The sequence below is a fragment of the Rasamsonia byssochlamydoides genome (genome assembly GCF_041956645.1).
Source record: "Rasamsonia byssochlamydoides strain NRRL 3658 unplaced genomic scaffold VTN77scaffold_31, whole genome shotgun sequence".
Classification (NCBI taxonomy): Eukaryota; Fungi; Ascomycota; class Eurotiomycetes; order Eurotiales; family Trichocomaceae; genus Rasamsonia; species Rasamsonia byssochlamydoides.
In genome coordinates, this window is record NW_027192414.1 from 100,302 (window position 1) to 124,627 (window position 24,326).

Genomic DNA, 24,326 nt, shown 5'->3' on the forward strand with positions numbered 1-24,326 from the left:
TCCAAGCAGTTCCACGAATACGTCAAGAAAGTCCTCGGCGGTGACACGGCGCACCGTGCTTTTCTGGAGCGGCTTCGGTTCGATGAATTCAAATGGCCCGGTGGGTTTACTTATTCCAAACCCTCCGAAGTTTCCTCCTATGAGAAATTCCCGCAGAACAACAACAACCTGGACCCCTTTTTGAATCTATACCCGGCGGACCATCAGGCGGCGGAATTTGGGACGCCAGATGCGGCGCATTACGGCCCTTTGCCCGGCAACGGCATGCCTCCGCAGGGATATTTAACCCCTCAGCAGGCCAGTGGGGGACGGGATCCTTATCCTTATAGTAAGCGAGGAAGTGCTCCGCCGGTCGGTCGACAACAAGGACATATGAATATATCGCAGGAAGGGTATGACCAGCTCCTCTATCCGTCCCCTACACGATTTCCGAAAGCGCCAACTCCGGATCCTACGGCCAGGGCTATGTCTGACAGACCGACCACTCCGTATGAAGGATTTGAGTGAGCCAACCAGCGGGAATGGTGAACGGATTACAACATGTTTCCTGATTATTTTATTAGATTCAATCACAGGGATTTGGAGTATCCATTCTAACCTGGTGGAGCAAACTAAGTACTGACGCTTGTGAAAACTGGATTATTAATAAGTACGAAAAACCGTTGATCGACAGTCGTGATGAATGTTTTAATTACAACTATTTTTACCATGAAAAACGTATGAATATAAAGTAGATACGGTACTACTAAGAGGATCTATCGGATCGTGGAATCTACTACTGACTTAATAATGGTGTACATACATACATATATCCATCTATCTATCCTAAGTTCTACCTACTACTACATATATGACATTGCAATCTGAATAATGGTTTCAGTTGATAGTTAGGATCTAGGACCGAGTGAGTGCCAGGTATATATGTACATACCACGTAACCTAACCACCCGCAGCAGTTAATTTAGGTAGGTACCTACCTAGGTAGGTTCCTAGGCAGGTTAGGTATATATATACATACCTAGTCTGCTTGCATCTCCGCTCTTTGCGGGGTGTGCGCCTTTTGCGGGGCCTTTTTTTTCTATGGAACCTTTTTTATGCTTATCTGCGGAGCACTTCCTTCTCGGCACAATAATTGATTGATTGAATGGACTGGAGGGGCATTATTATTACCTACCTAACTAACTATCTACGTTGCTACTCTATCTGAATCTGAATCTGCATCTGACCACTTGGGAGGGAGCAAGGCAAGACACAAATAAGATAAGGGGATTGATCACAGATCAGAGAGATCAGATCAGATACATGACATAAATCAAGTCAAGTGGAAGAGGAAGAGAAAGAGAGAAAATAACAGGAAAAACAAACGGACGTGTGCATGTGGGGGAGATAAGAACCAGACTATTGCCCACGACAAAACAAGAAGAGAAGACAACATGGAGAATCGATCTGGATCTGACAAGTCTTCATCTTCATCGTCATCATCACGATGGCCCGTCCTCACCCTCGTGATAACCGTCTTCGTGGGCATCATCTCTTTCCTTCTAGTCAACAACAACAACCACCTCTTCAATTTAGATCTTGACCTGGGCCTGGATTCATGGAACAAGATATTATCGTTACTAGGTCAGCAAATAGACGAAGCTCCAATCGATCCAACCGACTACCTTTCCCGCGCCAGACAGATTCTGCGCAGCACGCCCCTGATCGACGGGCACAATGACTTCCCCTTCCTGCTACGCCAGCAGCTGAAGAACAGGATCTACGAGCACGACTTTGAGGCCGAGCGGTTGGCCAGTCATACGGATCTCCGCAAGATGCGCGAGGAGGGCCTCATGGGCGGCCAGTTCTGGAGTGTCTATGTGCCTTGTCCTGAGGAGTTGGTGCCGACGAGTACGCCGAGTGATTTTGTGAGTTATCGTCGTGATGGGGAACTTGTGCCGGGGCTTAATGAGCCGAATGTGCGGGATGAAATATCTACTATAAAGCTATCCCTCTATAAGGTGGCTAAGTATGTACGAAGCGAAGCTGATTTATGACTTCTGCAGTGGGCTGTCCGTGATACCCTCGAGCAGATCGACGTGACGAAGCGCCTCGTCGCGCAGTACGACCACCTGCTCGAATTCTGTACGGACCCCCGCTGCGTCCGGGCCGCCCACAAGGCCGGCAAGATCGCCAGCATGATCGGGATTGAAGGCGGGCATCAGACGGGCAACTCGCTGGGCGCGCTCCGGCTGCTGTTCGACCTCGGCGCCCGCTATGTCACCCTCACACACAACTGCGACAACGCCTTCGGCACGGCCTGGACGACTGTCAACATCACGGGCCAGGACCCCGGTCTCACGCCCTTTGGCCGCCACTTCGTCCGCGAGATGAACCGGATCGGCATGATGGTCGACCTGGCGCACGTCTCGCACAACACCATGCGCAACGTCCTGGCCATCGCCCGCGCGCCCGTCATCTTCTCGCACTCGGGAGCATATAGCGTCCAGCCGCACCTGCGAAACGTCCCGGACGATGTGCTGTGGAGTCTCAGAACCAACGGTGGCATCGTCATGGTCCCCTTCGTCTCCTTCTTCCTTAACCTGGAGCATCCCGAGGAAGCCACCGTCGAAGACGTCGTCGATCATCCTGTGGATTGCGGACGTGGCTGGGTGGGAACACGTTGGGTTAGGGTCCGATTTCGATGGAACGGTGAATGTCGCCAAGGGGATTGAGGTGTGCTGCTCTCTCTTCAACTTTCTTTTTCACTTTCTTACATGTATTACGCAGGACGTTACCCAATGGCCCAACCTAATTGCTCGCCTCCTTGCCCGCGGCGTCTCTGATGAACACGCCCGGATGCTGGTCGGCGATCACCTCCTTCGTGTGTGGACGCAGATCAAAGAGGCTGCGAAGACGATCCAGAAGGAGGAACGGCCCAACGAGAAGTCCTGGGATGGCAGATTATGGGAACCGGTGAACCCAAATGTCCCGCGGTTGTTTCCATCAGTGCAGCAGAAGCAAGAGGTTTGAAGGTTAGCCCTGGCCTGATCAAAACGATTATGATAACGACGACGGCATAGTAAATATTATGGGCTCGACTCCAGAAATTTGATATATGTGTAAAAACGCTTTCATCAGCCTTTGATAGGGAGGATCACGACTGAAGAAAGCAGAATGATCATATATATGTGCTGTAGATACTTGCTCAGTGAGAAGACACATAATCAAAAGAACAACACAAAAGGTCTCAAGCCTTTGACGGGTATCGTCACAAAATAACAAACATGGTGCAAACACACTTCATATACAAGCTCAGATATCATCAGGCGCAGCGTTATCCAATTTTCTTCTCAAGCCGTTTCAGAAACCCGTTAACCTTATTTTCTAACCGAGCTGCACCATCTTCCAGTTTGTGGTGCCGTGAGTTCGGATTCTTCATGGCTTGCTTCGCATGCTTCTGGGAGTGACTCTTCGCCTCGGCCTCCGTGGGGCGGTAAACCTGGCTATGGATATCGTACTCGCTGCTGGAAGGGCTATGATGTTGCCGCACCGGTTGGCTATAGGAGTAATCTGAATATCCCCCAATAGGTACGTGATTTTCTCCCGCGTGATTCAGTAAGTAGTTCGCGCACTGAGGGTGATGCTGGTAGACATGTGGAGGCCCATACGGTTGTTGTCCATAGAGATATGCATTGGGATCCTGAGGCGGTGGAGCAAGAGACATAGCACCAGGTTGAGTTGAGACACTGCTCGAAGCGGGTGCAGCAGCAAAAGATGGGACTCCAGGGTGACTATGGATAGAGGACGCTCCAGGCCCCAACCCCGCACTCGGTGGTGGGGAGACGTAGCCAAGCTGTGATGTTCCAGGAACTGCATATCCTGGTGTTTGACCTATGGATGGTGCGAAGCTACCTGGAACCTGCGAAGGAGCATAATAATGGCTTTGATCCGCTGCTGCAGCCGCTGCAAGTCCAGTCCCCTTGGCCCCGTCTATTGGCGGAGGTATCTTCTCACGATGTTTGATCGGCTCTGGAGCAGCAGGGGCGGCCGGGTTGTAGGCCAGGGGAGCGTAATTTGTCGTCGGCTCCTGTCCCTTGGAAGCTGCCTCATAGCTACCGGGGTTTGTCGTCTGGGTCGACGCAGACTGGGGGGTCAGCTGGGTCGTTGAGAAAGAATCAGAGCGAGAGTCCCTCGTCTGGCCATTCTGATAAGCGGGGTCTGTGATTGCCACGTTCTCCAGCTTCTGCACCACCGTGCTCACCGCAGCTTCGGACGGTTGTTCCTGGGGATGGCGATCGGTCTCGACCTGGGATGGCGAGAGAACCCGTTCAACCGAGTCGAAGAACAGGTTCGCATCTTCCAGCGTCCAAAAGTAGATGTCTAGAGTATGCAGACGGAACAGGCGTCGACCCTCGTCACGAGGATCCGTACTGGGTAAGAGCCATTGGGCCTGGTCTCCCGAGGTCGGGCTGTGTGAGGACACCGGCGAGTTCTGAACCTGCCCATCGACGGTCAGGGTACACAGGGTTGGAAACCTGGTCGAATGCCGCAAGTGCACGTGATCCAACCCTGAAGCCTCATCAGCTTTCAACAGGTCTTTCGGGACAAGATGGCTGGTCACTTCTGACCTCCATTGAATGCATCCTGATCGGGAGTACCCGGGTTATTCGCAATTTCTATCCTCGCCTTGCCTCGCGAGGGGTCATGATAGATGTAGAGATAGGATCCTTTGTCGAATCGGTGGTAAAGCGGTTTCGGAGTAGGCACGGTGAAATAGTAATGGACATCCGCAAAGCTGGAAGAGTCAGATCTGCTTCAGTATTCCCAGCATTTCCTAAACAAAACAACTTACACTGTCAGCATACGCTCTTCACCGGGGAAGGGGGGCATGGCGTCAGTTAGCTGGAGATGTGCACTCCGAACAGTGTATAGAGAAACGACAGAAGGACAGAAAGGCGGAACGCACGACACAGATTGATCTCATGTGTTATATATATACCATGTACCAGGACAGGAGCTACTTACCTACTGGAGGCTATGAGCAGGCCATGAGTAGATCAGAGCCCCTCGGCGGCTAAAGCTGCACTGCGGATGGTTGCAAGAGAGCAGCGACGCGTCGTTCTGCGAGGTGATTGCCTGTATCGCTTACCCCGCCCAGCGAGACTAAATAGGCAACAGCCCAATAAGATGGCCGGGGCTCCCTAACCCCGTGACTCGGGACGCCGGGGCGGCAGCATCATTTCTCCGGAATTTTCATCGGCAAAAACACTGATATCAAGCAGCATCAAGACAGTCATCCAATTGCGCACCATTCTTCGCCTGTGGTTTCTCGAGAAAATCAGGATCGATCATCTTCATCTTTCTCGGAGAGGTACGCCAAAACTTGTGTTCTTCGTTGATGGCCGGACCCTGTGTTTCTCCTTAATGTGGATGCAGCCGTTGCTAACTCAGATAATATCGTAGCAGTCAACGGACGCCAATCCTCGGTCACTGGCTTCTCATCGTGGTCCTCCGGGCAAATTCGCTTGCTCCGGAATTTGAGTCAGCAAAATGTCTCTGTCCAATCTTGCCCACGTGTGTTCGCATCTCAACAATGTCACCAAGGCACGTCTTGCGCTGGCCTCAATACCGAATACTAAGCTCCACCTGAAACTGTGCTTGGCCCTCCAGAAACAAGGCCTGATTTCATCCGTCGTTCTGGGAGGACGAAAGCCTCCTGAGCCTCATCTCCTTTTAGGACAGCCTTCCGTTCAAGAAGTGGAACCGGTGACTCAGAGCAATGTGTCATCGAGGCGACTTTGGCTGGGGTTGAAATACTGGCAGAGTGAGCCAGTTCTGGGAAAGATGATCCCCGTCAGCAAGCCTAAGCGGAGGATCACTCTGGACCTTCGGGGTCTTCGTCGAGTCGTCTGTGGGCAGAGGAGCGGGGACGTGGAAGGTCTCCGAAACCCCGGGGAATGTCTTTTCCTGTCCACAGATCAAGGGTTGCTAGAAGCAAGAGAATGTGTCGAAAAGAAAGTTGGAGGTCTCGTTCTCTGCAGGGTACGCTAAGCATTCTCGATAATCATGTGTCGTTTGCATCGATTAGGAGTTTGGTCGGTCGCAGCTTCTCCGATCTGGCGCCTTGATGTATTATGGTCTGGGCTTTTGTATAGTATCTTCAGTTCATTTATAGGCTGTGACGGCAGGCATTATCATTATCTTTTTGCCATGTAACATGGGACTTGTTTTACTCCTTCTCCCCATCTTCGCTTGGAATCTCAAAGTACAATTAACGATAAGCTAGAAGCTGAAATGTTTCGATATATATCTGGAAATACTCCGAGGGAATAATTACGTTCTCAATCTCTTTCTGTTTAGGTCTTTCCGACTATGCGAAGAGGTCCATCTACAATACAATCAAGTATGCTACGCCGGCAAGGCAGCTGATTCGCCGAGCACATCGAACTTCCCAGGTACACGCGTATTTGTTGGCGGGCCAATCATGGCTTCCGTCACAGGGATTCGCAGCAAAAGGTTACATTCAATTCTTTGTCTAGTTTAAAGAGATTAATAATTCGCTCTAGATTCCACCTCCTGTCACAAAGAAAAGTGACAAAATATCCGTTAGATGGTTGAAAAAAAAAAGTGGCCATGGCGCTCACCAATGTCCTTATAATAGGCGGCTGTGGCTTCGTGGGCTCTGCGATTGCCAGAGCGGTGGCTGAGAAATACCTCCAATGTGCCATCACGATCATAGACAAGAACCCTCCTGTGCCTACACACGTTGTTCCATCGCATGCGTCATTTATCCAGGCAGATGTGACATCCCCAGAGGAGGTCGAAAAGGCGGTTCGCCAAGCTCGACCCGTTGTACTCATTCATACGGCGGGCATCGTGCCTGGGCTGAGTGAGCGATTTTCGAGAAAACTGGAAAACCTCGTATGGAAAGTCAATGTCGAGGCAACCAAGATCCTCCTCGAAGTTTCCAAAAGGGCAGGGGTTCAAGCGTTTATCTTTACCAGCAGCTGCTGTGCGATTACAGATGGCATGCGCCTCCCATATGCCAATATTAATGAAAGTTGGCCGACGTCTCGGTCGTCGCTGATATACGGCGAGTCCAAGGTCCAACCACTGCACCTACACCACCAGTGATAAAGTGGCTTGGGAGACTGATGATCCCTTTCAGGCAGCTGCAGAAGCACTTGTCCTTGAGGCAAACAGTAGCACCATGGTCACTTGTTCCCTCAGGCCTTCGGTGCTCTGTGGGCCCGGCGATTACCAACTGGTGCCGGCTATCCACGCATGTATCGCCAAATGGGAGACCCCGTGGGTGCTAGGCGATGGGTTCAACATGTGGGATGTGACTTATGTCACCAACGTCGCAGATGCGCACGTATTAGCTGCGGAGAACCTGGTCTCGTCCAAAACCGCGGCCGGTGAAGCGTTCTTCATCCAGAACAACGAACCCATCACATTCAGAGACTTCTGCCTGGCGATATGGGCGCATTTTGGGCACATACCCCCCTTCACCGTTCATATCCCCGTCAGTCTGGCGTGGGTGGCTGGTCTAATCTCGGAATATTTCACATGGCTGACTGGCAGCAAAACCACCTTGAGCAGGGGAAGCGTCAAGGACGCGTGCCATATGAGATACGCCAGCGGGGAGAAGGCGAAGCGGATCCTAGGGTATGAGGCCCGAGTGGGCATCGAGGAGGGTATTCGTCTGAGCTGCGAGGTGAGCAGGCTTCATCGTCGTCTTCGATTGACTGTAGGGCTCACCATCCTTTCAGGACTATGCCCGTCGGCTGGGTATCGAGCTACCCAAGCCACCGGCGCGCGAACAGAAGGCTCCAGAGGCGGTTAAGAAATGAAACCTGACTGCCAGATCGCTTCAATCGCACAGGACGCTAGACCTTCTAGTATCCGATCTAATAGCAACTTTCTGATTTTTTCAACGACTGTTTCGCGCTGATACTTCCAAAGGACCATGACGTGAATGATTGTAACGACTGAGCGTGGTTTTCGCAAATTTGGGATGGATCTGTCTTTCTGCGTTGGGTTGCAAGAGCCGATGCGCTTAATCATCAGCTTCTAGCGTCTCTAGGAGCTTTGTCATGTCGATCTTCTCCGAAATCTTATCATCTGGATACATATGTACACACGAGACATACTTGTAAATTTTTTTCTGGTTTTAGATTGTTCTTCAGTCATAGTCATTCAATTTGGATTCGTGTACGGGAATTCGATGTTACTGTTGCCGTGTTGTCCCAGAGTCGCTCCTTCCCCAAAGGGATCTGCAGAAGAAACCTTAACCCCAAGTACCTGCCTTCCTAAGGTAGCCAGGTACTGAATACTGTAGACAGTTAGGGCAAGCACCTGAACCCGATGGGACCTTTCTCCATCAAAGCTCTCCTCACACCCAAGAATACGCGAATTACCTCTCTTTCGGGAACCAATAACGTTCAATGACCTCACCGTGTTGCGCGCAATCTCGGCTTCCCCAGAGCAGACGATATCGCCAATGTGCCCTACGCGAACAGCTGTTGAAATGGCAGGTCTGATTGGCCAATTCCGTCGTGACGTCCGCCGAGGGAATTTAGTTGGGCGTCAAGCCTCGGGGGCACAACGCATCTATGCCCAATATCAATGCCAACGGAACTCGTACAGATGAAGATCCACCTCGACCTCTTCTCCACGGTCCACTTTAATTGCTCAAGTCGCACTGGCATGGTATGTTGCACCTTAGTTTGTTCCTTACCTTGCTCTCAGAACGTGACTGTTGATTGGTCCCAAAGGTCCCGGAAAAGAGACCCACCCAGAAGCTGCACTGGAGCTGTGTTCTCTTCTTACCTCCATGACAGCATTTGGAGCTGAGCTTAGATAGGCTTAACTCGGGGTTCCAGACACTGATCTACCGGTTACAGCAGAGATGCTGTTGCGGATCGTCCAGTTTGCCAGCTAAGAGTATTCTTTCGCCCCCATAATGTCCTCTACGTCTGGCGTCCGAAAACGCGCGATTTTGGTTTCAATTGCCGGAGGCATAAAGATATGTGGGTTTCAGGGATATCTTCTGGGGAGAATTGAGTTTCGAACGGAACCAACGGATCTCATCAGTTCGTCTTCTCTACTGTGACCCGGGACTTCTATTGGACCAGATGGAACCCCTTTGGTATCTATTATTTGCATTGCTGCCCAAAAACTATGCAACAACGACTCGTTCAGGCTCCCGCAAAACTTCTTGCTCTTGACCGGTTAGGCCCCCGGGGGCAACATCGTTTATCTTGGCAATCGATGTGGGTAGATACTCTCACTTCCCTGGTGACAACGTTTGAGATCTGCTGGGAAACCTCGGCATTTTCAGTTTAAGTGGACAGGGGTTCGTCTCATGGCCATTCAAACTCTTGTTCCATCGGCCCGAAGAAGCTGTATCAAGGCCAAATCTGCATAACAGCTGTGGATCGATCCGGTCAAATGGGGCGGTGAAGTGAACAGGCTGCTGGACACCTAAGGACGTATTCCTCGTGGCCCGATGACGCTCGCAATCCACTTTCGCCACCGGTTCTACACCGTGTACATACAACATAGTTTGGCGACATTGGCCCCGTCTGGAGCTATCCTATTACCTGCTAGGTGAGACTGCGTTGTTTTTTGACTGTCTTTTGATGTGAGCGCTTATTCTTGATGCCCTCCCTGGCCCCCCTACAAAACAGTTTCTAGTACTGCTTGTATATAGGAAACTTCCTCGACTTCCGGTTCTGTGTTTTCCCTTCGGTTAAATAACGCTTCCAGGCCATTGTAAAGAGTCAATCTTCACCTTCTTCATATCTTCATGCCTCCTGTTGTGCCCCCTAGGTTGATGGCGTTGCCGGTGAACTTTAATCCACTGTCAGGCAAAACATCGTCGCGAATGGATCCAACTTATTATCCCATTGCAACAGGCTCCGAGAACTTTCCCCGGCGAAGGTGAGGATTGAGTGTCCGTGCACCTTCTTCCAGTCATACTCACGTAAACTGGTCAGTTCGGTTTCTTCTCAGCATCAGTTCTATGGAAGCTCTTCAAACGCTTTTTATCAACAAAGGTATATTATAGCATCTTCCCCACGCATCGCTTCATCTGGGCCTCTCACTGAGACGTCCCTGTCTTCTTTTTATAGCGGAACTCGCAGCTTTCCGGCAGGTCGGGATTTGACAGATGTAGAACCGCATGCAGCCAGTCGACCCATAGGACAAGCTGGTCACCTCGACTACCAGTCTTATTACAATCCCATTCCCCCTCCGACTTCCTCTGGGTATAGGCGCCACTCCAACGCACCCGGGAGTGTTCCTTCAACCGCCATTGGCCAGCCACCGCGTCCAGTCTCTCTCCATACGGAGTGGGATTCGTCAACCCGGATTTCTCCAGATTCCGTCATGCGGGAGCCGCTATCTCCAAGGTCCTTTGACACATCGGAATACTTCGTGGAGAGGACCAAGTCTCGACATGGAGACAAGTCTAAGGTCGCAGTCAGATACCATTCACAGAGACGGCCGTCCAATCGTGATGAATTTGATGGGCCACATCAGCTTCTGGATCCTCCATCACCGCGGACCATTGCAGCCCAGGACCGGGACTTGCCTCATTTGCCTACTAATCTCGATGTCTCAGAGCAAGACCAGATCCTTTGTAAGGTGAATGATTGTTTATCCCAATGTGCATTCAATTTCGTGGCCAGGTATCAGTTTCCGATCCCCATAGAGCCGGACAAGAGACAGGTGAGGGTTCCAGCGGACCGGGAATGGACCGAATGGGTTTATCTTTTGAAAAGACTGGCCACCAAGCGTCGGATTCCGGCCCGGGTACTGTATAATGGCCAGATCAAGCAGTTCGTAACCGTATTGGAAAACTCCCTGGAGATGCGACATGCTGCCAAGCATCAGTCGAGACCTGTGAAGGATGACCGAAACGTTCTCCAGCTTATTTCTGCCGGAATCCAGGTTGCAAAGATCCTGAAGGACGCCGCCGCCATGGAGTATCTAGATCGCCTTTATACGGAAACCGAAAGGCGGATCCAAGAACGACAGAGCCGTCGGGCCAAGTTCGCGACCTAGGATCATTATGATTGAACGAGGGAAATAACAATGCTGCCACTGGATGACCCCTGTTTTGTCTTTGTTGCACTGTTTCCCGTGGACAAAGAACTAGTAAGGAGGGCCTGGTGTCCATCTGGAAGAGATCACACTCCAAGGAACCTTGAAAACCAGCCCGAGCGGAAGTTTCCGCCGGGGAGTGACCTATAGAAGGCCCGTCTGGAATTGTTTTCGGCAGACCATTGAGACAGCATAGCTTCGGACCATTCTTGGTCCATCAACAGGTTGAGATATTCCACCCAGCGAGTTCAACATCGCCACCGATGGGTTGATCTGAGATTCCTCTTGCGCTGGAAGCACCGCCATGCGAGCACTACCATTATGCGCTTGAGAAGCATGTTATCAAGTCCACCCGCTTTGCCTCTGGACTTAGTTCATGTTTGAGGTTCTATATTGCGTCGCTGCCATTGGGATGATATGTGACTGTATTTGTCTGGGTACTCCGCGAGTTCCCCGTCAAAGAGCAGTGCTCATCGATGGGTGCGATCATCTGCTACTGTTCAGTGTTGATATCAGTCATTTCTTATCTTGCTGGTTGGATATCTCTCCAAGCTTTTGCAATTCATAGAGTTATGTATTCAACTTTCGCTTCGTCGCTTGCCTTGTTATATGAAACGTCGATCCGTATTCGTATTCGTTTTGTGCAAGGTGACTCTTGTCTATTCTAGTTTTCGATCTATAATTCGATCGCTCCTGGGGACAAGACGACTGTATTTCTATACTTGTTGTCTAGAGAAATCTTTCCGTTGACGGAGCGAGTTGCAACCGTTTGTCTTCTCAGGATTACGTGGTCAGCTAACACGAGGTTTTAGAGAATAGGGTTCAGAATATTAACATTACCACTGCCGACGAGAGACAAGAGATAGGTTATGAACCTAGCCAATCCTCGCCAGAACAGTTGGCGTGGCGGCAAAAGAAGAGGTATTGACATGTCCAGGTACACTACTTGGTTTTTACAGTACTAACTCAGTCCAGAGCCCTTACTGTATGGACGTACTGCCTAGGTAGATCTTGGTAGGTAGGTACCTATATCGATCAAGAATCTACGAGCAGCTGAGGTCACACTTTCCTACCTGGACACTGCCGCTTCAATCTTACGCTAGACTCCCCATCGTTACCCATAGGTACTCACGCTGGTTCGTTTAGCAACGTCCCTAGATATATCTATGTATGTATGTACAATGCACAGAAGACAGGGGATAACAACTTAGGTAGGATGACAGAATGATGATGGTACCAAAAGTCCCCGGCCTGTCATACATACATACATACAGTAGAACAGGTATTTTTCTCTTAACATCAGTTGAGGGAAGCAAGCGAGACCTGAAAGGCTTGTCCAGCTGTACAGTAAAATAATAATGATGAATGTGACAGAACAGGTCTCATTATTGTTCCAGATGCCCAAACGAAACGATATATGTACCCAGAGTCAAAACAAAAACACTGTTCAAGTTGAAAGATCCGCTTGCTTATCTCCCTTATCTCCCAGTGTTAGCTATAACGAGCTCTTTCATTATTAGTTTCAATAATTGGGTTTTGCCAGAGGGACGCATGTTGCAGACTACCTAAGCTATGGAGTGAGTGCCATGGCCACTTCTTTTTTGACCGAGTTTGCAACAGGTTTTCTTTTCTTTTTTTTTCCCTGTCCTAACAAAACTATATCCAATCTTATCTTCTTCTGGCGATCACCTACGCAAGAGTAAGACACATTTTTCCGAAAAAAAAAAAGGTCAGGTCGCAAGTTGCGTTGCTTACTCGTTCCAACGCCAATATCCAGCTCCTTCCACTCATCAGCCATCAGAAACCCTGAGTGGAGCATATGGAGGAATTCATTCCTGAGCCAACGCTGCTGAACGTCGAGGACCGGAGTGGGCATGATACAGACTCAGAGGATTCGTGTCTCTGAATTGTAGTGCACCTAGGTAATATTAAATAGGAACATTGGCAGGCTTAAGCACTCAATAATTAAGACTAACTGACCAAGGACGAGCTCATTCAATTTCAGGATCTGTTTCCAGAGAAGATGCCGCACGAGAACCGGTTGAAGGAGCGATGTTTTCGTGGATTTGCTCCTGGAATTCAGTTGCCTCAGTCACAGCACGGTAGATATTGTTATAACAATTGTTGTGCTGATAGCGGTTGCTGATCATACTGAGAATCAGACATCTTGAAGCAGAGAAGGTAGTATCGCTTAGGATTGGAAGTAGTATGTTTTGCTTTGCTTTGGAAAAATTAGGTAGTCAAGTGAAGTCAGTCAAAGGGAAAGTAAGAAGTCCTTGAGTATAAGAGGGCAAAGCGCAAAATCATCAACAGAACAATAGGCAGCAGTGGAATTCGACTTTGATAGGATTCAAGCAGTGAATTTCGAGCACATTAATTATCCTTCGATTCCAAGCAACGCATTACTCATGACTTAGATGGATTCTTGACAACAAACGACATTCAAATCCTCCAGTCTTATCCCTTGAGAGAAAGTAGATGATAAGGCTTAACTTTGGTATGCTAAGATTGCTAGATATACTTATATCCCTCCTGCCAATGTTTGCTGTCTTTATATTATTTAAATACTATTAATCTACTGTATTATAATCTTGGATTTACGGAGTAATTAAGTGGAAGTATATAAGCAGCCAAAGACAAAATTTAAGGATGCAGTGATATCTAATTATACTATCTAATATAATGATGTCAGTACCTCTCTATTAATAATAATAAGGGTGAGATGGTGCAGCACCAATAACCCTAGTTGCACAACGGTTGCATGATCTATATATTCCACAGAAACTGATCTCGTGCTTGTATTGAAAGAAGCTGTTGGAGTGCGCTTCTATTGACTCCTATATTGGGTAACTTTTAGTTCACGATCTGGTCATGTTACCTAGGTAGTGACCGCTCTGATGCGTTTCTTGATGATGGCGCGAATTGTGCCTGATGGAGTCTACCCATATACCAGGGTACTGTAATTACCTCTTGGTCTGAATTGAGTTTAGTATCATCGAATATTATTATTCAGTCTAACTGATTATTATCACCAGATAAGAAAAGTTCTCAGTACAGTACTCCGTATATCCAGCCTTATATGGTTCATGTTCATTCCTTTTGCCACCCCGTGTAACCAACCCATTAATTCAATTCATCGACTTAGCATGCTTCTACTTAGGTACCTAAGGCAAATATTATCAATTTAGGCAATTGGTCTCCCGACTCTTCCTTGCCACATCGAGGCAAAAAGTTGATTTGATTCGAACCCAAACGATTGGAACCCTACTTCAATCCCCTTCACTATTTGCCCCACCAATTACACAAAGTCAACCCCACCATACAAAACCTCTCCCGAAAAAAAATCCCTTGAAGGGGTAGGATAGGAGGAGAAAAAAATTGTTGATGACCAGACTGGGGTTCGATCCCAGGACCTCATCGGGTTAACTCGAACTCTTTGCGAGTCCGCATGTTAACGATGCGTGATAACCAACTACACCATCCGGCCATCGGCTTATGCTTAGCAGCAGAGGGTTATCGTTGATAAAGCATTCACAGCATCAGAGCAGACTACATACGGCTGTACTCGTAACCCGTACTTATTTTTCCCCTCGTTTCCCTCTTCCTCATCTTTTTTTTTAAAAAAAAAGGGAATTGGCAGGTCTTAGGATCGATGGAATTTGATCCAATTTTGTCTGTCTTCCTTTCTCTTTCTCAGACTACATAGAGAACAGTCCTTCCGCAAAAAAAAAGATCCACCACGTACATGTAACACGTAAAATTTCAATATAAAAAGAATGAAAACCCTACATGCAAGAGGGAAAAATGGCAAACAAAGGAAGTGGAGAGTCGGGGAGAAGGTGGGAAAAAAATAGCCCGCGGCGTGATTCGAACACGCGACCGGAAGATAGTTGGCGCACCCGGTTGGCTGCAATCTTCCACTCTAAACCGCTGAGTTACGCGGGCCTGATTGGCCTGATGGGTTGTTGGTCCCACTCAGCCATCCAGACAATTAGTGACAGATGGCCCTTATTTTCTCGTCCATGAAAGTTTCACCAGCCTCTGAACAATATGTCGAATGCAGCTGCAGAATTGTGCCTTTAATTAACGTCATGGTGAGCCATTTTTCCACAAAAGTCGATCTTTGTATCTAATTATTTCTCAGCAGATTTAGATGATACTCCTATGACTTTTCTTTCAAAATATATATATGTAAAACTTTTTATGGTTTCCCTTTTATAAAACAGTCAAGGCGTTTTTAAAAACTCTACGGGTTATATGTCAACCCCCAATATATATATATATATTTGGAGATTGCCTTCACTTGAGTTAGGTCTGTGGTATGACTCCTCAATCATTGTTATTGTCTTTATAAATCTACGACAATCCAATGTATTCACGATGAACTTATTCACATTATTATTATTATTATTATTTTAATAATACTTGACTAGAAATTTGTCCTCATTAGTCGAAGTTATTAGTGTGACGGTCCGAACTAGGCGGTGCACTAGGCGGTGAGGCATATTGCTGGCAGAATCCGTGAGATATCTCGCTGGACCTCGTAGATAGCTTCTTTCTCCCCCAGCTTAGTCTCTTCGTTCTGAACCGCCTCATAGCTTCTAGATAAACCTACTAGCTAATGGGATTTGGGTTTGTTACAATTAGTATACAAATTTACTATCTCTTTATCTGAAGATAGTCAACCAATTAACTTTATTTCTATTTTTTAATTTCATTAAACAATTGCTATTTAGTATATATTATACCAATTTTGACGTAGAGATACCGTAGAACATTATTAAGTTCTTACGTGTCATCCATAATAGCTCAATAAAGGTAGCAGGCTGGTGATCAAGTCTTTACATATAATATGTACAATGGTCTATTTTTCTTTGTCATCATGTATAGGCAGTTCTGGAAAATTGCTTCAACGACAGATCAGTCAGCAGCCGGTGCGGCGTGAACTGTCGGGGGAATTTCCACACCAGCACTCCCCCCAGCCCGACCGCTGCAACCAACACAGAAGCTAATGCGGTGGTCACGATCCGGCTGAGGATTCTGCCCTGTCGTTCCGCAGCGCGGACCACGTCCGAGTACCGCATATTGCTGAAGCTGACGCGCGAATACTGAGTCCGCCAGCCCAACCGCGGAACGTAGCGGTCTAGCGTCTCCTCGATGAATTTACGGATCTTGTACAGGCGCGAGTTGACGCCCCAGCGCATCTCGAGGTAGTTTCGCTTCGACAGATCGTTGATCGCGTGCGCGTCGGCGACTCGCTGGTCCGTATATGCCTGGAAAGCGGCAGCGCGAGCAGACTTTCTTGCCTCCACATCGTCAGGGTGGTCGTACACCCCGTGCTGGTCGAGCAGCTCAAAAAGGACTCGGACATCCTCCATGCCCGCATTCAAACCCTGGCCATAGAAGGGCAACACTGCGTGGGCGGCGTCGCCGATGATCACCACACTCGACCCGTAGTGATGCGGCTTGCATTTGATGCTGATCAAGGGGAGATGCGGGTTTTGCGAAAATTGCTGCTGAAGGGCCTCAGGTGTGATGAGCTCGGGGCAAACTCCTGGGAAGTATGTCTGGAAGAACTCCAATAGCTGCTGGGGCGATTGCTCCAGCCTGGCGTAGTGCGTCGCAGGCGCAAATAATGTGCAGGTAAACGACTTGTCGGGAGATGGAAGGGCGATGAACATGAACTCCCTGCCAGGCCATATGTGCAGATGGTTGGGCGAGATCCGGAAGTCGCCCTGGTCAGTGGGAGGAATTCGGAATTCACACCACAGCGTATCGATATACTCCTGTTGGTAATCGACTCGCGCGTACTTCATCATGTGATACCGGGACGCCGAATGAGCCCCGTCTGCACCAATTAAAAAGTCAAACTGCACTTCGACCTCTGGTGCACGTTTTTCAGAAGACTTGGATTCCGACGAATTGTTTGTTCCCTCCGGTACCCGACGTTCAAACCAAGCCTTACGGGCCCGAAAATCCGCCCCCGTCAGCTTATGATTGAAGAACAATTTCACATTCGGCGTCTTGTCGAGTTCGTCGAGAAGTGCGTTATTCAATATTGCTCGATCCACCGAATTGATGGCCTGGTCCAAGTCAGCATCATGACAGCCGAATAGTGAGTACCGAGCACAACCCTGCCGTGGACATCATACGCCTGGGGCGCCTCCCATAGCGTTCCCAAAGCATCCTTTCCGTGGATCATTCTTCCATACATCGGGATTGCATCACGCAGGATTGTATCAATCAGTGTCGTGTGTTCTGATCGCTTCATGGCGGTGATTCCGCGTTCGGAGAGAGCGAGATTGATCGATTTCGTGAAATTCAACGGAACGGTTGAAGGGTCACGGAGATCTACGAATCAGAAGAATGAATACCTGAGCTCAAGACAGATGATAGATTTCTCGAGAAATACAGGTATGCAGAAATGAAGATCATAGTCTCTGGTCTGAAAGGACATGATTTCATATACCAGTTCAACAAGGAAAGGCCAGAAAAAACGAGAGAGACAGAAGAGGGAGATACAACATAGAGAAAGCCTTCTTGAAGAACACCAGAACAAATGGTGAAATATATTTCCAGACAATGCACACGGACGTACCTCCGCGTAGTTCGTACAGTTCGACATCGTCACCACGAGAAGCCGCATAGAGAGCGGCCAAAGAGCCCACAGGCCCCGCGCCAACTATGACAACTTTCTGTTTGGAAGGGCCCGCCATGTTGGCTACTGTTCTTCTGTCAGCAATTGTGATGAGTCAGTTGAGATGAGTGCTTGCGGCGGAATTTATGTTTCCGGATCGATAAGCTAAGCGGCGTCGATCACTATCGGGAGCATCCGCGCTTAGCCGCCACCGAAAAGAACGGGACGCCAATCCGATTCGGAGAAGATTTCTCACATCTGCAAACCCAAAAATATTTCAGCTCGATTTGAGGATACCTTTTTTCAATTTCATTTCTTACCAGCTGATTTATACTATATTACATCTGCTTGACATGGCAGCTGCAGCTGCAACGCGGAAATGCCTGGGCGTCGATTGCCAGAACGATGCGGGGAACCTGCAGTGCCCAACCTGCCTCAAGATGGGCACTGACAGCTTCTTCTGCTCGCAGGAATGCTTCAAGCGGAGCTGGGTAGGCTTCCTGGTGCTGCCATAAGGTGCACTCGTTGCACCCTCACCTTGTCAATCCTCTTCTCTGAATGCCGACTGACTCGGTCGAATAGAGCACGCACAAGGCTGTCCACAAAACCAAGAGTAATTTCCTCACCAATCTCTTTCCTCCAAAGGTAGTTTCTGAACCGGATCCAGCAACGGGCCTTTACAACCCTTTCCCAACGTACCCCTTCACCGGCTCGCTCAGGCCGGTCTACCCTCTCTCCCCGCGAAGAACGGTTCCGGCGTCGATTCCCCATCCCGACTATGCGCATGATGGCATCCCACGATCGGAACAGAAGTTTGTCGGCCGACATAACATCGCAATTCTCAACGAGAAGGAACAGGAGGGGATGAGGAAAGTCTGCCGGCTTGCGCGAGAGGTGCTGGATATTGCTGCCCGCGCAATCAAGCCCGGAGTGACGACAGATTATATCGATGAGATCGTACACAAAGCTTGCATAGAGCGAAATGTGGGTGTCATCTTTTCTGGATACCATGTATTATCATCCTGCTGACTGGATCAAGTCGTACCCCTCCCCGCTCAACTACGTTCACTTCCCCAAATCCGTTTGTACCTCGGTCAACGAAACTATCTGCCACGGCATCCCCGACCAGCGGCCTCTCGAGGACGGCGATATCATCAACATCGACGTCACCTTGTATCACGGCGGCTTCCATGGCGATCTGAACGAGACATACTACGTGGGTGATAAGGCTCGGGCCAATCCCGACGCTGTGCGGGTTGTCGAGACGGCGCGGGAATGTCTGGACAAGGCGATCGCGTTGGTCAAACCTGGCATGCTTTTCCGGGAACCAGGCAACGTGATTGAGAAGCATGCCAAGAGCCGCGGCTGCAGCGTCGTCAAGAGCTACTGTGGGCACGGCATCAACCAGCTGTTCCACACGGCGCCCAATATCCCCCACTACGCAAAGAACAAGGCGGTTGGTACAGCGAAGCCGGGCATGTGTTTCACCATCGAGCCCATGATCAACCTGGGCACTCATCGGGATAAGACATGGCCGGACGATTGGACCAGTGTGACGGCGGATGGATCGCTGTCAGCACAGTTCGAGCATACGCTTCTGGTGACTGAGGACGGCGTCGAGGTGCTGACAGCCCGGCTGCCAGATTCCCCTGGAGGGCCCGTTCCGATGCCATTGACAGAAACTGCGCAGCCAGAGACGACTGCGTGATATCTTCATGGACGATGATTATTACTTGATGAGTCCAAAAAAACAAAGTTTGAGATTTCTCCAGCATCTGAGCGTTTGGTAGATAGTCTCTATTCATTACGCTGCTTCCTGGCATCTATGACATCTGTATACCCCATGTGACTCGAGCGATATACTAGAATGACCGATGCAATTATGGAAACCTGACAGGATCAGTTCTTGTTTAGGAGGTATGGACGTCCTATAAATTATGCTTTTATAGTCTTACTATCAAAGAACAGCAAGACTAAAACGTTAAATCGGGGTTTACTGTTGGAAGAAGTAGAAGACAAAATAAAATAAAGAAAAATAAAGGGAAGAGACGACGGTATAATGTGCATATTTGCATTTTGCATCACCTGATTATCAAAAACGCTTATCTGTGCTTCCCCGCCCGCGATGGCCTGATTTGGCCAAGCTCCGATACGCTTGCGGGGCTCCTGCTGCGTGCTTTGGCGCTAAATGATGCCAATCGGCTTTACCTAAATTGATTACTTAGTACACTGTCAAAGTACTTATCTCTCCTATCCTCGACTTTCCTCTGGCCGCAGCCAGCAATTGAAGGTCACGCATGTACCTGCTTTAGGACAGACAATTGGCCCCGCCTCTCGAGGTTCAAGATGCCTCCGTCTCCAGAGATCAACCCGACGGAGACGACACCGTTGCTGCGTGACCAGACAAGTGGTAATGGTCGCGTCTCTGAGCCTCTTCTCAGTTCTGGCTCACCGGAGAACGGTCCAGACGGAGTGTCCCAGCTCAATTCGGCGAGGGAAGCTCAGTTCCAGGGTGCTCCAAAAGTACAGGGTCAACTCAAGTATATCTTTGCCGCCATCTCCATGGGGGTACGTTCGTCTCTCGCCTTATTTTGATGCAGACGTTCCACTGGAAGACTGATCTTGTTGCTTGCTTTCAGATCTTTCTATCGGCCGCAGACCAGACCATTATCATAGCAAGCTATGGCAAAATCGGGAGCGACCTGAAAGCCCTCAATCTCACCAGCTGGATTACGACCTCGTACTTTCTTACCTTGACCTCGTTCCAGCCCTTATACGGTCGATTGAGCGATATCTTTGGCCGGAAGATATGTCTGCTCTTTGCCTATGTCGTCTTCGGAACGGGTTGCTTGTTCTGCGGCCTCGCGCAGGATATCAAGCAGCTCATCGCTGCACGAGTATGTGGACAGAACGCGTGGGATCAATTGGCTGCCATGCTGAAGCATCTTGTCTAGGTCTTCCAAGGAATTGGGGGCGGGGGAATGACGACTGTCGTCAGTATCCTGATGAGTGATCTTGTCCCCCTGCGAGATCGAGGCGTCTGGCAGGGTCTTGTCAACATTGTATACGCCACTGGTTCAGGCGTTGGCGCACCGTTAGGTTTGTTCTTGTCGAGTTCTGCAAGGAGCTATTAGTTAACGATGTGTAGGTGGTATACTAGCGGATTACATTGGCTGGCGTTGGTAAGTCCCGGACTTATTTGATATTTCACTCAGTGTTAACCGCTATAGGGCCTTCATTGGACAAGTACCTATCTGCATGGCGGCGTTCATTTCCGTTTCTCTGTTGTTGAAAGTACCTGCGAAGGAAAAAGGCGACTGGCGCGCGAAGCTTCGCCGCATCGACTTTCTGGGTGCCATTATCCTAGTCGCAGCCGTGTCGGGCTTTCTCCTCGGTATGGACCGAGGCAGCAACGTCTCCTGGAGTCTTCCCATAACCATCGTCTCGTTGAGTATCTCAGTGGTGTTGTTTGTTGCGTTCATCCTGGTTGAGATCTATGTCGCTGCGGAGCCGTTTGCTCCTGGTCATATCATCTTCGACCGCACGCTCTTTGCGTGTTATGCGTGCAACTTCTTCAGCTTCGGAGGCTGGCTGGCTGGTCTGTTCTTTCTGCCGTTATTCTTCCAGGCTGTGGATGGTGTTTCGGCGACTGGTGCTGGCGTCCGTCTCATCCCGCAGGTCTGCGCAGGCGTGTCTGGCTCGTTGTTTGCTGGGTTCCTGATGCGGTGGACTGGGAAATATTATTGGATCACGGTGTTTGCCTATGGCCTCTTGACGGCGGGTCTGACGACGATCTTCCTCTTCTCAGGAGCTATAGTCAACACGCTGCCTCTGATCCTTATCGGAACGGTGATGAGCGCTTTTGGGAACGGGATGGGGGTGACCACCACGTTGATTGGCTTGAGTGAGTTTCTCTCTCTCTCTTTTCTTTTCTTCCCCAAAAATCCCTCCCCCCCCCCCCCCCCCCCTCTTTTTTTTTTTTGGTGGAGAAGCAGGTCACTAATTTCAATCATCGATATCAGTCTCCAACGCCGCTCCCGAGGACCAAGCCGTCGTGACCGCCTGCTCGTATCTCTTCCGCTCCCTCGGGTCGGTCATCGGTTTGTCTCTGTCGGCCACAGTCGTGCAGCAACTCCTCCGGAAGCGGCTACAATACGCCTTGCGGGACAGCAAAGACATTGACCGGATCGTGCAGGGGGTGCGGCAGAGTCTCGATTTCATCAAGACGCTGGATCCGCGAACCCGCGACATTGTGCGAAGCTGCTACGGTTGGGCGACCAACTTGGGCTTCGCGTTTATGATCGGAGTCGTTTTCTTTGCTCTGTTTAGCAGCTTCTTCATTCGTGAGCAGAAGCTCAGTCGGTAGAAATGTTCTCTCTAGATTTGTTTATACTTATTTGTTTTTATTTTTATTTTTCTTTTCTAGCTAGATACACAAAAGTTCAGTGAAGATCACGTGAGAGTGGCCAGATATGGCTGGATGATCTTGTGATATACTATTGCATCATATGGGTGCGTTCTCTTGTCATATTGCATGATATGGATGCAGGATAGATAGAGAGCAAGTGAAAAAGAACCATCGAACCAATCGCTCATTTCGTCTTACTTTCTTTTTGGAGAACATGTCGATACTCATTCAAGCGGAAGGGTGATCAAATTGGCTGCCCAACCAGGACTCCCAAAGGCACAGTATGATGGAACGGAATCAAGATTGCCAGCAAGAGCAAGCCTTTATATAGCACAATCCTTTCCATCCTTATTCAAATTACCAAGGTCCCAGACACTGACACTGTCGAACACATCTCCAACGACATATGTGTGTCAATATCCTATCGCAACACCAACACCCATAGACAGGTCAAAACAGCAACAAACGGCACAACAAACCCATCTTGATGCTGCCAGGCAAGGCCACTCCCTGCACTGCAGCATTGGCATTGCTGCTATAAACAGGGAAATTGCAGTACACAAGGTCTATCCCTAAAATCTCGTCGTAATCACTGGCACTTGTTTCGCCCCCGGTCGTCAAACAATCGCCAAAAAGGGACAACAGGCTTTTCCTTCTCGTTTTTACGCTGCTGCTGCTGCTGCTGCTATTGTCGATACGTTGAAACCAGCGGCTAGGGATCGCGCACCATTCGAGACAGCCCTCGTACACCTGTACGGGGTTGGGCGCGCAGCATGGTGCCATGGTTATCTGGCCTGCAGTGTCATTCCTGTTGAAGATGGAGCAGTAATTGGTGTTGTCTTGGCCGGGGATGGATGTGGCGATCTCGTTGGCGCATTGGGATCCTACTCCGTAATATACACCATACATAATTTGTTCGAGTGAGTGAGTGGTCGGACGAGATCAAGATATATAGATAGGTTAGGTAGTTTCAGTCAGCGTGGATAGAGATTGTAGGTACACCGTACTATATAGCGTCCTCGTCGAACAGATGGTATGGTACTAACTAATCTCTGAAGATGAAAATAACGAAGAGACTGAAATAAAGTCCTGGACACAAGAGGGGAGAGGGAAAAAAAAGAATGCCTCATGGAAAAGGTCAACAGGCACCAACAACCTTGTTACAGCCTAGTTATATTATACCTAATAGATTGACTTTGGTGTCCAGGCTGAAGACTAGATCAAGCAACTAACTCCCTACCCAACATCCAATGGAGAAGAGAAGGTGAGTTAGGTTAGGTATGTTTTCTGACAAATTTGGTGACTAAACTAGTTGCTGCTGCTTTGCCTCCTGTCTGTCTGCCTGCCTTCTTTGCAAGCAGACAAACAAACAGACAAACAAACAAACGCGTGCCATATATGCCACTCTCACATTGACACCTGACAACAAAACTGGGGCCTGTGACCTAGTCGTCAAGACAGACGTCTTGAGATTAGCCTACTAGTCTGCAGGCGCAGGCAGGCCCCAGTTCGATCCCTCTCCTCGTCGAGATATTCTGCTGATATCTCAGATGACGAGGCCGGGGATTGCAGAGTAAAACCCTGCCCGCATAGAACAAAAAGCGCAGTGGGGTTTTCGTAGCACCCTCGAAGCGAGGGTGTGAGCTTTTTTATATCGTTCGGAATTTTTTTTTCCCTTTTTCGTTTATCCTGTATATATATATCTGTATATCTCGTCCATGCACTGCTGCTGCTGCTGAGTTTTAATGACGTAGGATTGTAGATAATTCTACATTAAACTCGGACAATAGTATATCAGTGGGCACCGAGATTGCATACTATTTTTATGATATTTATGGCTAGGATGAATAGTTCCCATTATTTTAAGGCTGAGACTATGTTATGCAAACGATTAATTGGCTTTGGCTTCCTGGGTTGTATTGTATCTGGGGTAATGTACTGTACATAGGTAGATAGTCAGCCCCAGGCGTGAGCACCTCACTGAGCATTATATGACAAAAAAAAAGGAAAAACGAAAAAGAGGAAAGAAAAAAGAAAGCATAACAGCTCAGGTATGATGGTGCTCTGATCGTTCAGGCCGTCACCTATCTCAGGCTTAGACCAGGGCTTAGGGCTCAGGGCTAGGGCTGTAAAGTGCCCGTGTCTAGGCATCCCATCTGCTGACGTTCATATCTTTGCGCTTATGCTCAG

The 24,326-nt window shown here is 49.0% G+C and overlaps 10 protein-coding genes and 2 non-coding genes across 12 annotated transcripts; 7 read left to right on the forward strand and 5 right to left on the reverse strand.

Moving 5' to 3' along the window:
* Positions 1 to 1,433: 1,433 nt before the first annotated feature.
* Positions 1,434 to 2,036, forward strand: VTN77DRAFT_4515 (uncharacterized protein; the record flags this gene model as incomplete). Its single annotated transcript, XM_069420583.1, has 1 exon — positions 1,434 to 2,036. One exon carries the CDS (start codon positions 1,434 to 1,436, stop codon positions 2,034 to 2,036), a length of 603 nt encoding a protein of 200 aa, XP_069277688.1.
* Positions 2,037 to 2,177: 141 nt separating this feature from the next.
* On the forward strand, positions 2,178 to 2,714 carry VTN77DRAFT_4516 (uncharacterized protein; the record flags this gene model as incomplete). The annotated part of the gene is made up of 1 exon (XM_069420584.1): positions 2,178 to 2,714. One exon carries the CDS (start codon positions 2,178 to 2,180, stop codon positions 2,712 to 2,714), a length of 537 nt encoding a protein of 178 aa, XP_069277689.1.
* A 602-nt stretch (positions 2,715 to 3,316) lies between these two features.
* Positions 3,317 to 4,872, reverse strand: VTN77DRAFT_4517 (uncharacterized protein; the record flags this gene model as incomplete). Its single annotated transcript, XM_069420585.1, has 3 exons — positions 3,317 to 4,551; positions 4,611 to 4,777; positions 4,835 to 4,872. The coding sequence occupies 3 exons, from the start codon at positions 4,870 to 4,872 to the stop codon at positions 3,317 to 3,319; spliced, it is 1,440 nt and encodes a 479-aa protein (XP_069277690.1).
* Positions 4,873 to 5,532: 660 nt separating this feature from the next.
* Positions 5,533 to 6,033, forward strand: VTN77DRAFT_4518 (mitochondrial 37S ribosomal protein uS8m; the record flags this gene model as incomplete). Its single annotated transcript, XM_069420586.1, has 1 exon — positions 5,533 to 6,033. One exon carries the CDS (start codon positions 5,533 to 5,535, stop codon positions 6,031 to 6,033), a length of 501 nt encoding a protein of 166 aa, XP_069277691.1.
* Positions 6,034 to 6,615: 582 nt separating this feature from the next.
* VTN77DRAFT_4519 (uncharacterized protein) lies at positions 6,616 to 7,835 on the forward strand (the record flags this gene model as incomplete). Its single annotated transcript, XM_069420587.1, has 3 exons — positions 6,616 to 7,086; positions 7,151 to 7,699; positions 7,755 to 7,835. The coding sequence occupies 3 exons, from the start codon at positions 6,616 to 6,618 to the stop codon at positions 7,833 to 7,835; spliced, it is 1,101 nt and encodes a 366-aa protein (XP_069277692.1).
* Positions 7,836 to 9,871: 2,036 nt separating this feature from the next.
* Positions 9,872 to 11,052, forward strand: VTN77DRAFT_4520 (uncharacterized protein; the record flags this gene model as incomplete). Its single annotated transcript, XM_069420589.1, has 3 exons — positions 9,872 to 9,927; positions 9,984 to 10,043; positions 10,119 to 11,052. The coding sequence occupies 3 exons, from the start codon at positions 9,872 to 9,874 to the stop codon at positions 11,050 to 11,052; spliced, it is 1,050 nt and encodes a 349-aa protein (XP_069277693.1).
* A 3,424-nt stretch (positions 11,053 to 14,476) lies between these two features.
* VTN77DRAFT_t80 lies at positions 14,477 to 14,578 on the reverse strand. Its single transcript has one exon. It is a non-coding gene; the product is annotated as a tRNA-Val (tRNA).
* A 365-nt stretch (positions 14,579 to 14,943) lies between these two features.
* On the reverse strand, positions 14,944 to 15,036 carry VTN77DRAFT_t79. Its single transcript has one exon. It is a non-coding gene; the product is annotated as a tRNA-Cys (tRNA).
* Positions 15,037 to 15,971: 935 nt separating this feature from the next.
* VTN77DRAFT_4521 (uncharacterized protein) lies at positions 15,972 to 17,807 on the reverse strand (the record flags this gene model as incomplete). Its single annotated transcript, XM_069420590.1, has 3 exons — positions 15,972 to 17,174; positions 17,225 to 17,442; positions 17,690 to 17,807. 3 exons carry the CDS (start codon positions 17,805 to 17,807, stop codon positions 15,972 to 15,974), a joined length of 1,539 nt encoding a protein of 512 aa, XP_069277694.1.
* A 274-nt stretch (positions 17,808 to 18,081) lies between these two features.
* Positions 18,082 to 19,436, forward strand: VTN77DRAFT_4522 (uncharacterized protein; the record flags this gene model as incomplete). Its single annotated transcript, XM_069420591.1, has 4 exons — positions 18,082 to 18,219; positions 18,311 to 18,341; positions 18,396 to 18,712; positions 18,768 to 19,436. The coding sequence occupies 4 exons, from the start codon at positions 18,082 to 18,084 to the stop codon at positions 19,434 to 19,436; spliced, it is 1,155 nt and encodes a 384-aa protein (XP_069277695.1).
* A 638-nt stretch (positions 19,437 to 20,074) lies between these two features.
* VTN77DRAFT_4523 (uncharacterized protein) lies at positions 20,075 to 22,094 on the forward strand (the record flags this gene model as incomplete). The annotated part of the gene is made up of 6 exons (XM_069420592.1): positions 20,075 to 20,296; positions 20,368 to 20,625; positions 20,683 to 20,827; positions 20,877 to 20,910; positions 20,959 to 21,632; positions 21,751 to 22,094. The coding sequence occupies 6 exons, from the start codon at positions 20,075 to 20,077 to the stop codon at positions 22,092 to 22,094; spliced, it is 1,677 nt and encodes a 558-aa protein (XP_069277696.1).
* A 492-nt stretch (positions 22,095 to 22,586) lies between these two features.
* VTN77DRAFT_4524 (uncharacterized protein) lies at positions 22,587 to 23,045 on the reverse strand (the record flags this gene model as incomplete). The annotated part of the gene is made up of 1 exon (XM_069420593.1): positions 22,587 to 23,045. One exon carries the CDS (start codon positions 23,043 to 23,045, stop codon positions 22,587 to 22,589), a length of 459 nt encoding a protein of 152 aa, XP_069277697.1.
* Positions 23,046 to 24,326: the final 1,281 nt, after the last annotated feature.